Raw genomic sequence first — 12,163 nt, 5'->3', positions numbered from 1 at the left:
AAAAATTTATTTCCTATTTTGTATGAGGAAGAAAAATATTAGTGTAAATTTTGACTACTAATTTTCAATCATTGATTCTACAATTATTTTGCAAGAAAGCATAATGTGCAATAATAACTTACATTTATTTTATGTTAATGTCTAATGGCAAGTCAAATCATCCCACAATGTAGCTAGGTAAACTATCCTTTCAGCACTGTGTTTTCATTTTTTGCATGTTTGCCCCTCTTTTCCATCCCTAGCATGAATGTAATCCATGATCTACCGAAAGAATCACATTTTATATTACTTTAAATTAAACATGACATATAAGTGTCCCTATCAGTTTTGTCTCATTGTCTTAATTTCTTCATCAATGTATTTTTAAAAAATCTATCAGTTAATTTAGCTTCAACCACATCTCTGGGAAGACCAGGGAGAAACTTCATGTTTATTTAAAATTCTTACTACAGATTAGGACAAGTGTACCTTTTTGAACCCAGATGATATGTAAAACCCTCCATCAACTCATTAATATATTAAAGCTTCAAAAGAGAACAGATAACAGTTCCATCAGCAGGACGAAACAATTATATTCTTTTTTCCTGTATGCAGAAAACAGCTGAATAATTCTAATGGAAAACACTCTAGAAACTTTCAGGGGTAAGCAGATATCTACCATGGAAAATTTCAACCCAAAGGGTTAAAAGCTTGGCAAGTTTATAAAAACAACTGAAAGAAGGTTTTATTATAGAAGGTTAGGCTGTTTTAATTGTAGAAATCCCTACACATTCTGCCAATATATATTATTATGATACAATATGATGATACAATATATATATACATTGCATCAAATTATGGTTTGGGGTTTTTGTTACACATAATACATAAGTAAATATCTAAATACAATTAAATACTCTGAGATCTTGTTAGGTATTTAGAGCTGAAAATTAATTTTATTACGTAGCTGCACAAAATACATCAAAATAGGGCTTAACTTGGCTGGGGCCTTTAGGCATGACTGCAGTACAAATGCAGCAGCAGCAATACTAATGCTAATACTAATAAATACTAATACTAATACTCATACTAATACTAATAACAATAACAATAACAACAACAAGAACAACAACAATAACAACAAGGTGTTACAGAGCAGTAACCTATTTATTTCACGTTACTCTTTGGAAAAGGAAACTACATATTTGGAAAGAGCTCATGATTTCTGGTTTATTGCTACCAGGAACTTAATTTACATGAAGCCTTGTGGGTACAGTTTATGGACAGAATTCTCCACTGTTAACAGGCATCCTTGATTAACAGGTTTATCTTTGTAAAATGGTATGGATTCTCTCATTTCCCTATAAAATCTAACGATGGAACAAAGCACTGGTGACTGGAAAAGGATGTTCAGCAGAGCGCAAACTGATTAAAACTTCTTGACAAGGGAATAGATCAACAGTGTCTAAAAGGATCTCAACTTGTAGTCTCATGGTTCAAAAAACATAATTGAGGTAAATTATTCTTTGTCATCAAAAAGGAGGATGGTTCCAAAATAAATCTAGACTGTTGATTTTAGAGTAGGGCTTCTAACATTTTCTATTACTCTAATATAAGGTAACATTTTTGGTACTATGTGAATGCCTCTCTATTTTTATTGGCTAACTCTATTCACTTATTTTTTTAAATGACCAGTTCAATACATTTATTTAACATGGTTTACCAATATTTCCAAACCCAGTATGCAAAAGCCATCAGTGATACCAGATCATGTGCCTTGAATGAAGTCGTCAACACGCATTAATAAACTGTGACAGCTGCCCTAAAGCTTTCATTCTTGCTGTTTAAACATCAGATTGCAAGTCAAAATGCACTGTTATCTTTGTTGAAACCAGCTCAGCTAGTATGACAAAAGTCAGAGTGAGAATAGATGTTCAGAGAAAAATCCAATCTGGATCACTGAATCTCATTAACAGATGCAGCCACTGTCAGACAGATACTGGAAATGGTTTAATATAACAAGCTCTTTTCACTTTGTACAAACCTGCATAAAATAGGTTATCTTGAAAAAAGGTATGTAGAATGCATTTTTTCCTCCCCAGTACATATCTTTAAAATAAATTTAATTTTTTTTTCTCCTTTTCAAGATCTGTATAGATTTTGCCTTGTAACTGAGAAACAGTCTTCTGACATTCATGTCTAGAACTACTGATATACAGAGATTGTTTTAAAATCAAAATTTTCATATTCAGATAGCTACTGTATTGTTAAATGTATCTATTGCAACACTGACTTTCTGTACTTTTGTGTTAGGTAGAAGAGTTTATTTAGCTGGACATCAAAATCCACAAAACCAAACAATTATCCAAGCATAAATGAAGAATGAAAAAATAATTCAAAGTCAAAATAGAAAGGTCACTGGGAAATACAGGCTTTTATAAAAATTTTTATGGAGTCATCTTTTTTTCTATATGCTTGTATGATTTGGCACATATCTGAAAAAATATTTTTTTCCCTTCTAACAAAATTCAGGCTCTAGATTTATGTTGCACATTTTCAAAGTTCACGGCAGGCCTAAAGCTGTAACAATCCTTAATGGAAGAGTGGTATAAAATAAAATAAAAATTAACTAAAAGAGTTTTTACAAAAAAATTACTCAAAAAATAGGCAGAAGAAATAGAACATATTTTGGGGTTTTTTTTTTTGATTCCAGCTCTAGAGTTTCATAGAGAGGATAAATATATTATTAAATTACACATATAAAATAATGGTGAAAAAATTCTGTGGGACGCTTTCCATTACGATGTACACTTATGATAAACTATGTTTTTGTTTGAACTGTTATAATTGCTGTGAAATACTTTGATTTTCTAGTTCTTTCTTCTTGTAGTCTTTGAACAATAAATTCCATCTTCAAACAAATAAATTTTTTGTACTCACCCCCTTTTCAATGCTCCCTGTTTGGCAAAGAGTACCTTCTGCTGCTGGAATGCTGTTGGTAACACAGCGGTTACTTTTGCTGAGGCACCAGAGCTCTCTACACACTTCCTAGGAAAGAAGGCAGAAGCAAGTTGATCAGAATAAAAGCCTAAAATTTCTTCCAGTCCTCATACACACATGTATACACAAATTTGTTTTGAACAGAGACAATTAAGTTGTGGTCTGCAGAGAGAAATCTCAGGATGGCTGTGATGGTAGCAATTTTGAAGCCTCTATATTTGCCTAAGAATATCCTGTCCAAAAAACCTATTCAGGAAGCATCAAAATTATAGAATAATATGTTTTTCACACCTGCCATGAAGTAATATTTTATAATTGCTTTTTTCTTGACTTGTGCTAAGACTGAGCTTAGTATATTTTAGTGTTGTTATAGAAGCAGTCTTCAGATAAGGCTGTTACCAGCCTCAAAATTACCTGCCAAAAAGGATATCAATCATCATGAGATATGAAACAGCAGCAATTATTTTTCTTTCCTGTATGTAAAAAGAAAGTTTTTGAGCTCAGACTAGCCATACTCCTCTTCTGCAACACTTGTTAAAGCAGTGCATTTGTAGTTAGAACTAACTAACCAATGTACTAAAATATGTCCTTTAGACTTTTTAGATTTGCAGCTGCTCTTTCATAAATGATTTATCCTATTCTATTTCCTTATGTTGTCAGTGTTAAACTGAGATTTTCAAATCATCTTTTTTGTTCCTACCATATATTCTCATTTGGTTTTGCCCACTTATTAATTTAGATTAAGCCAGTTCTGCTGATATTGTAGATAAATTGTTAAAACTAGCGAAGGGTTGAAATTCATAATGTGGGCATGATCCAAAATTGGGTGAACACCAGAAATCTTCACAGTTGCTTCAGTTGCCCTTGGATTCAGCTGTGTACACACAAAAGAATGAGGAGATGTTTGCTTTTACAGTAAATTACTTACACAATAATCTTTGTTGTATTACCTTGGGATCTGTGCAAAAGTTCACAACTTCCTTATACATATTCTATATTTTAAAATATTTTTTAAAATTTTGAATATAACAAGACCTTTAATATGATCTTATGATAAACCTTACTGTTAATTTTATTTAACAGCTGCTTGAAATAATATTCTACAAAAAATCCTTGTAGAGGTTCTATAGTGAAACTTGAAAGAAAAAGAAAAAAAGAAAAGACAGTATGAATGAATTAAAGTTATTGTCTACTCCCCTCCAGGTTCATTGTTTCTCCGAGGTAATGAATAACTATCTGACACCTATACATCCTATGTTCTATACACATCAACAGGAAGAACTGTTATGTTATACCTGAGATTCATATTTCTTGCATTGTACTGCATATAAAAATTGATTTATTTACACATTACTCTCTAGCAGCTGCAGCAACAGTTCAACAATAGAATTTTTTCTTGAAAAATATAGAATTATTAATGAGGTTTAAAATCAGTTCGTACAATTCTTGCAGGGATGTCCGCAGGATGTATTTAATTTCATGATCGTCAGAAGAAAGATATCTTTTCTACAGTCCATTAAAAAATATATTATAGGAATGGTTTGAAATTATATGGAAAGAAAACTGGTGATTCCTGGACTTCCCATCCAGTTTTTGTCAATTAGGCCTAAGTTAATTCATCCTATTTAGTGCCTGGCTCTATGAAAACTTAAAATTATTAAGCCTGTTTTGGGAGATATACTGCCACTTGTAAAAGTCTACCTGTAGCCAATGCAGAATTTTTCAAATTAGTTTTTTTTTTGTCAGTAAAGAAATGCAAGCAGCATAAATATTTACTTAAAACTCTGAACAAAATTTTTTTCTCACTCAGATGAAAAATCTTCAAATTAAGATACATGTGAATAAATATACTAATTAAAATAAAACAGAGAAGTAACAGAAGATACATCACATAGCTTCTTGAAAAATTTAGCTCAATTACGAATTTGACAGCAACCAACTAAGGTTCAACACTAATTCAAAATTCAACACTAAATTCAACACTAAATCAATTTCACATATAAATCAACCATGAATCCAAACTTCAATACAGTACATTTCACTTCAAAATGAAAACATAAAATTAATTCTTTTCAGACACAGTATGAGGTCCTCCTGTAATAATCCTGCCTTATTTAGTTTAACCTTTAATTTACTTCCTCATTTTGTTGAACAAAATTGGTATAATTTACTTGCTCATTCTTCATGTGTGGTTTATATTGTCAAATAAAAAAGAGTCAGACTGTGGTAATACTACTTGTGACCTTCTATTTATTTTAGATCTGACCAAGTTCAAATGTCTAAGTTAACAGCTGATCTGACTTCATGGAGTTTGCTCCAATGTTCTGAAAAGCAAAACATTCAATTGCATTATGAAAAAAAATATTTCAAATATTCCAGTATGGACAAAAGAAAAAAATAGGTCTGGATAGCAGTCTGGAGTTTTAAAAGGTCTATGTTTCAGGATTATTTGAATCCAGAATTCTGGTTTTTGCTCCGGAGTTTATGTGCAGAATGCCACTTCTGAAATGCCTACATAAGTATTCCTTCTATATATCATGTAAGTCATAATTAACATCTTCACCATAGGTCTCTACAAATGAAAGCATTTGACAACTTCCTTTCAATAGAGTCTTTCTGTATATTCAGACTTCTCTGGTGCATTAAACTTTTCTAATTCACTGATCTAATACCAGCCTGACATTTTAATTCAACAGTGTGAATTAATGAGTACAGCACGCCAAAATTATTTTAGTAATTTGTCTGTTTGTCAGAAGATTACAAGCAGTTCAAGTCACCTCCCTACTTCACAAAATGAGAAAAACATTTATTCTTAAATTGTTCTGAGAAGCAGTACATCAAAACTAGATACTAATACTGACATATTCTGATAATCCTTTTTCAGACTGTAATTTCAGCTAGAATTTACCTCAGTAGATCCCTAAAGACAAAATTATAGTGGTGTAAAATTACTATGGGCTTTATCATACTCTTAATGTGTGAGCAGAAACCTCTACTTAAATCAGAAAGGAGTTCTGTTTGAGACAGATATACAATATCCTAAAATCATCAGAATATTTCCTCAAAGAGAAACTATTCAAAGCACTAAAGATCCACAAAAATAACACAGTGTATCAATTTGTAGATTGTATTTATATTAAACACAAGAAATGAAAGGGTTTTTGTAATATCTTTTAAATATAGCCAAATTTAAAATATTGTTTATTTTTCCCCACTGTACTGCATTTAAAAGAAAACATAGACTCTAAAGTATACTCTCCATCACCCTGTACATGAAACGAAAAATAACATTAATAGTAATTTGAAAACAAATGAGACACCTAAAAAGAAGTAAAAAATCCATCTATCCATCTATGTTGTTATTTCATTAAAATGAAAACGGAATTAGACCAGGTGTTCCTATGGCTATGTCTTCTTTATTTTCAACTGACCTTGGAAAGTTAAACAAAGTTCTGACTAAGGTTCATAAAGTTTTCTCTTCTCCAGCTCAAACCCATGAACCTTACACCTGCTATTACTTTAGTTATTGACTGGAGCTATTTCCTTACTACTACCATTATCTGGAACACCTCTAATCAATAGTTTTTAATAAGCCAGCCTTAAAAACATATGAGAAACTGCCCTGAAAAGTGGCTCGAAATAACTAATAGAAAATATACTGCTTTTTTTTCACACTCACACACACACAGAGGCACACACACCTACCCACACCCACCCACCAGGTGGCCCTTTTAGGGTAGTCTTTTCTTCCTCAGAAAAGGATGAAGCTAATGTATATTTTGCCAACATTATATTTGTTTGAATAATTCAATGAAACTAAGAGAAATAAGTATAATCTGGAAATTAATAAATTACTTCAAATCCAGTCTCCAAAAGTCTGGATTTAGTAACTACTGATTTGTAAAGTAAACAAGGGGAAAATTTAAAAATCCAGGAAACATAAACTGAAGCTGAGGCCTTTCACAAGATCAAGACAAGATAGATGACAACCTGTAACGGTGTATCTTAGGGTTCCATGACTTCAGTTTGGAATTCGGATGCTTGTATTTGCAGTAAATTAAACAAAGCTGAACCCATCTAGAGAAAAAAACACAGCAAATCAAATTACCTTCATTTTGCCTAAGTATTACAAATGATGGAGCCTCTTCTGTTGCATCATGCAGAGTTACATATAGGATTTCAAATTATGTAGCATCTAAGCATCCTGTATCATAATCATCATAAATTGTTACAATACAGCACAATGAAAACTCAGTAATATGAGCAAAGATCAAATTGCTGTGCTGTTCTTATTTTCAAAACTCAGGAAAGCTTTTAACAAATATTAGCAGTTCAGCCCATAAAATTAATTTTTTTTTAAAAAGGATGGAAAATACAGTCACAAGGCATATTATGATAATTTGGGAGGTTCACCTTTTCTTCATAAAAATTTAAAAATCCTAAATAGGTTTGTCTGTAACTTCAGCATGTTTAATTTATAATATGCAGCACCTCTTGAAGAGCATTTGCTAAAAGACAGCATAAAAACAATTAGCTTGAATTGCAATTCAGACCTGAAAATCAACAGAGTATTTTCAGGCTCATTGCTGAAATGAAGATAGCAACTCGACGACTAAAACTAGAAGACCCTAATTAATAAGGGAACTTCAGAAGATTCAAAGTTTTGTTCAGATAAGCATCCAAAAGTTACCATTTTAGTGCTTCGCTACCAAAAGCTCATTAAGTGGTGCAGCATGTTATAAATCACACACCTAAAGAATGTGAAATAGAATGCGAAACTTAAGTCCCACCTTCGTATTATGTTACCATCATTCTTTCATAAACATTGGGTGCTTCTTGAACCTTAAGGAAACTAAAGGAACCCTACAAGGTCAATCACCTCCAAGTACCATCTTTCCTTTCAAACCCATGCAACCTATCCATCTCTATTCAAACAACACTCCGGTATCTGGAATCTCATCCATTATTGCTTCTATGATCATCCTAATGCACTTCTCCTGTTCTGATCACCAGTTTCTCTTTGCACTTTCTTAACAGCATTCATAAAATGCAGCACATTGGTGTTGACATCTGTGTCTCTTTCTCTAAGACAGAGAAAGAGAAAAACAAAGACAGAAAGGAAGGAAAAAGAGGGGGGTTTGGAGAAGAAAAAAAGGGGACTGCAAGCACTTGTTTGAAAAAGGATGTAGAAATGCTTTAGGTTCCAGAAAGAGGAAAACTTCTGGGACTTCCCTTGGCTATACACATCATAAATTTAGAAAAAAGAAGGAACAAAATTCATGTAATTGCAACACAATCCTGTAAGTCCTTACACAAGTAGAGCTTGAAAGTTTAATCATTTGTAATGCTGAAGGCCTGCACAGTAGAGGCGAGAGTTCTTTCAACTTACTAGGAAGCAGAAAAAAAAAAACAGAAAGGTTGATAAAAATGACAGAGTATGATACCAGTATCTTCAATTCCTCTCTTTACTTACACATACTTTTAACATCACTTTGTGAGCAATGCAATGTAGATCCACCTGATGAAACTACATATGCTCAGCTAACAAACAGCAAGCATAGGGGCAAATTAACTATGGTATGATATATGAAGCTGGGGTCAAAAAAAGGCACTTTACACTAAGTTATTATTATGCCCAAATTCAACTAAATGCATGATCCTAGGCATAGTATCAACAGTGAGGGAACAAAAGGAAAACAGTAGCTTTGGTGCAAAGATACAATATTGACTTCTCTGCCTTTCTTTGTGAAATATCATCAGTTTCCAGAATCTGTTTCTGCTTCTATCTTCCTATAAAACCCCTACATCAAGCTCAATACTACTGCTCCTCATTTAACTGAAGCAAACCACATCCATATCTCAAGAGAAAAGGGACAGTTTAATTAATGAATGTTAGAATTTGTATCACCTGATTACTAGGGTAAATTGCAATTCAGTCTTCTTGCCCTAGTGGAAATATTTTAGAGATAGAGATATAGAGTACCATATTTAGTCTCCTAAATTCTCCTAAATTCCCAAAATCTCCTGATTAGCACAAAATGCCAGAAAAATATACCAAATAATTGTAAGCTACTATCTCTGAAACCCTGCTGCTAGCAGCCAGCAGCTTCACAGATCATAAAATGCAACACAGCAATACCAACCATATGCATAAAGTATTAACTGCTTTTAAAAGTTTTCTAAAAGCAGTTTTTAAGAGAGAGGTTTTAGCCTCTCTCCTAAAAATGTAGGGACCAGCTCTAAAGTAGAGCATGATTTTGAACCAAAAAATCAGTAAGTTAGGCATTTTTCAGGTATTATCTAAACTCATAAAGCACAGAATTTGAAAGTCAAGACTGAAATTCTTTCCTGAGTTAATCCAGAGACAGCAAACAGCCAACAGCCTTTACTAGGCAGATGCTCAAAGGTTAAGGAGATCAGAAGTCAATGAAACAATTTCCCTTATAATCACCTAAACCAAAAGTCTAAAGGAGATTCTGAACTGTTAGTGGAACAAAAACACAGCAGAGAACTGAGACACATCTGACAATCAGCAGAAGAAAATCCACACTGTATCATCCTAGAAGATGTAGGTTATCCAGCAATTACATAACTGAAGAGGAGCTAGCATTGTTTCTAACCTCAAAATCTTCCACTGAAGTGAATTCAATAAGATACCTGAAAGCATGTGTTGCCTTCAGGAAAAAACTATGCATCAATATCAAACGGTGCAATTTCCACCATTAGAATTTGGCTCACTCTTAAGTCATAAATTTAACATTCTCCTAAGTGTGAAAATATACCCTAAAAAGGAAATACTTTAAAGAGCTTGAGACATTGCCTTTCAGTTTTTATTCAAAATACCCATCTCTTCGCCTAAATTCTGTAAAATTTTCCCTGTATCAAAAGGGTTACAGTATAGTATATAGATTAGTATAGTATAGTATAGTATAGTATAGTATAGTATAGTATAGTATAAAGAACAATGCACATGTAACACTAGAAAGATCAGTGTCTACTTACTAAAATACAGCTTTATTTTTTCAGCTCCAACAGCTAAGGCATCACCTTGACTTCTTGTCTCAACATGCTAAACAACACAGAGAAATCTGACCAACGGCTGCAATATTTTTGCTAAAAGAGTTCTCTCTGAAAGTAACTAAAGAGTTGATTAAGAGCAGCCCTCAAAATAGCACCAAAACTCCTGAAGAGCTCCTTTTTATACCAGATTGTCCCCTTGTCAATAAACAAACACACACAAAAGCAGAAACTTGAAGTTCCTTTAGTAATTGAGTTCTGATGCTTTAGTTAGTCAAAAACCTCTCCATGTTATTTAACTTCACATTCCTAAGTAAGAACAGCTCCTACTTTAACAGTGAAAAATTCACTGTGGAATTAGGACAGGAACTATGATCTAAAGCAACAGTTTACTTTAATATCCAGGGGAAGCAGATGAGGAAATAAGGGAGAAAAGGCAAAAACCACAGATTAACATTAAAGCTACATGATTGAAAGAGGTACTTTTTCTAAAGGTTAGAAGATTATGGCAGAATTCCTAAGCAGAAAGAACGTGAAGATTTCCCAAGTTATTTTTAAAAACACCAATTATATCAACAGGTTCATCACAGTCCACAGAAGATTTTCTGCCTGCACATATTTTGATTTGAGAGTTCAATTGTTTCTCTTGTCATGGCTCACCACTAAATATCAGTGTTCATAAAGAACATGAGCAAGAGAAAAATGCAAGCAATTTTCTCTGAGACTTGGAATTTATTTCCTTTTGAGTCACAAAACTCCCTGTTGGAAAACCACTCTACACCTTTTTTTATTAGATATGTCAAATAAAAAGAACGAAAAGAAATGCTTGAAATTCTGTAGTATACAAACTACATTCTCTCTAAATAGGTGGTTTTTGCTAATTTTTCCATCATAGTTGCACATCTGTTTGAAAAAGATCTATGAACTATTAGTGGCATCTTCATTGAATAGTATGTTGAATAGAAATATCCAAAGCACTGACTGTTTATTTTTGATAATAAGAGAGCTGAGCAGAGTATTTGATTTAGCTTGTCCTGGGATTTAGATCCAGTTTCACTCTTCAGTCCCGAAACCATTTCATATATAAATAAATATTTTCTGAGTAGGTTATTTTCATCTGCACTACAAAAGCTGTTTCCCCCCTGCTTCAAAATTATCACTTCAGATCTCTAAGATAATAATCACCATGGCCACATTGCAGAGCATTATGACCATGGCAGATAATACTTTTAAATGTATATACTATTTTAAATGCATATTATTTCTTAGAATGGATACTAGCAGATTTCTACAATAACTTATATATTAATTTATGCAGTTTGAATCCTGTGATCAAAAATAGGATGGTTATTTTCTGAGACACGTGGAAGTTACATTCATATTGATGGCACACTGACGGAACACCTCACCCTATATCAATTCAGAGGTCTGGTAATGAAGACATAGCTTCGTATCATGAAGACATTGCCTTAATTAAGTGTCAACATCTTTCCCATAACTCTTAGGGAATCCCTAAAAAGTCTTAAAAAAAAAAAAGAAAGCAGAAGGCAAAAAGCAAAGCTATTGTCTTCATTACTTACAATTATTTCTGGTTTAGACACTAGTTTAAGAAAATGCACTGTGCAGTATGATCATCACAACAATGGTTACACAGCTCAACAGTGTTCAAAAACCCCTACATATATGTGAAAAAGCCAGGTTTTGCACATTATGAACTTTCCAGTTTAATTTAGAACTAAATCTTGAATATGTCTCCAAAGACTGTGCTATAAATCATGGATTAAATAGCTGCAGATTTCCCTAGACTGCAAATAAAAGACTGTGGTGAAAAATTGTAAGAAAAAAAGAAAAAGAATAATGGTATGAATTAGAAGAAGAGACAGCAAATAGGGCTATTAAAAAATAGAGATGGGAAGTTAAAGAGCAACAATAAAGGCCAAAAGAGGCTTGATGAGGAATCAGAAGACACAGAGCTAGTTAGCCAGCTACATAGCTCTTAGATCCTTTCCAAAATGCAACTGCCAAAGAGGCATCCCAAAAATAATACTGTATTTATCATCCCAGAAATATTAAAAATGAAATTTCTTGTTTTATTTTAATTATTTAATCTGAAATATCTAAAAGTTCTAAATTATTAAAACTATTTACTTTTAAACCATAAGATATG

General features: G+C 32.8%; 1 protein-coding gene across 1 annotated transcript in view; it reads right to left on the bottom strand.

Annotated features, from left to right (window-relative positions):
• The window catches only part of ADAMTS6 (ADAM metallopeptidase with thrombospondin type 1 motif 6), a 145,007-nt gene that overhangs the window by 48,825 nt on the left and 84,019 nt on the right, over positions 1-12,163 (bottom strand). Inside the window, exon 12 of the mRNA XM_021534377.3 lies at positions 2,920-3,027. Within this exon, the coding sequence (XP_021390052.1) occupies positions 2,920-3,027 (108 nt within the window). The remainder of the gene's footprint in view (positions 1-2,919; positions 3,028-12,163) is intronic.

Source organism: Lonchura striata, chromosome Z (assembly GCF_046129695.1).
Source record: "Lonchura striata isolate bLonStr1 chromosome Z, bLonStr1.mat, whole genome shotgun sequence".
NCBI lineage: Eukaryota > Metazoa > Chordata > Aves > Passeriformes > Estrildidae > Lonchura > Lonchura striata.
This window is presented reverse-complemented; position numbering and strand designations above follow the sequence as displayed.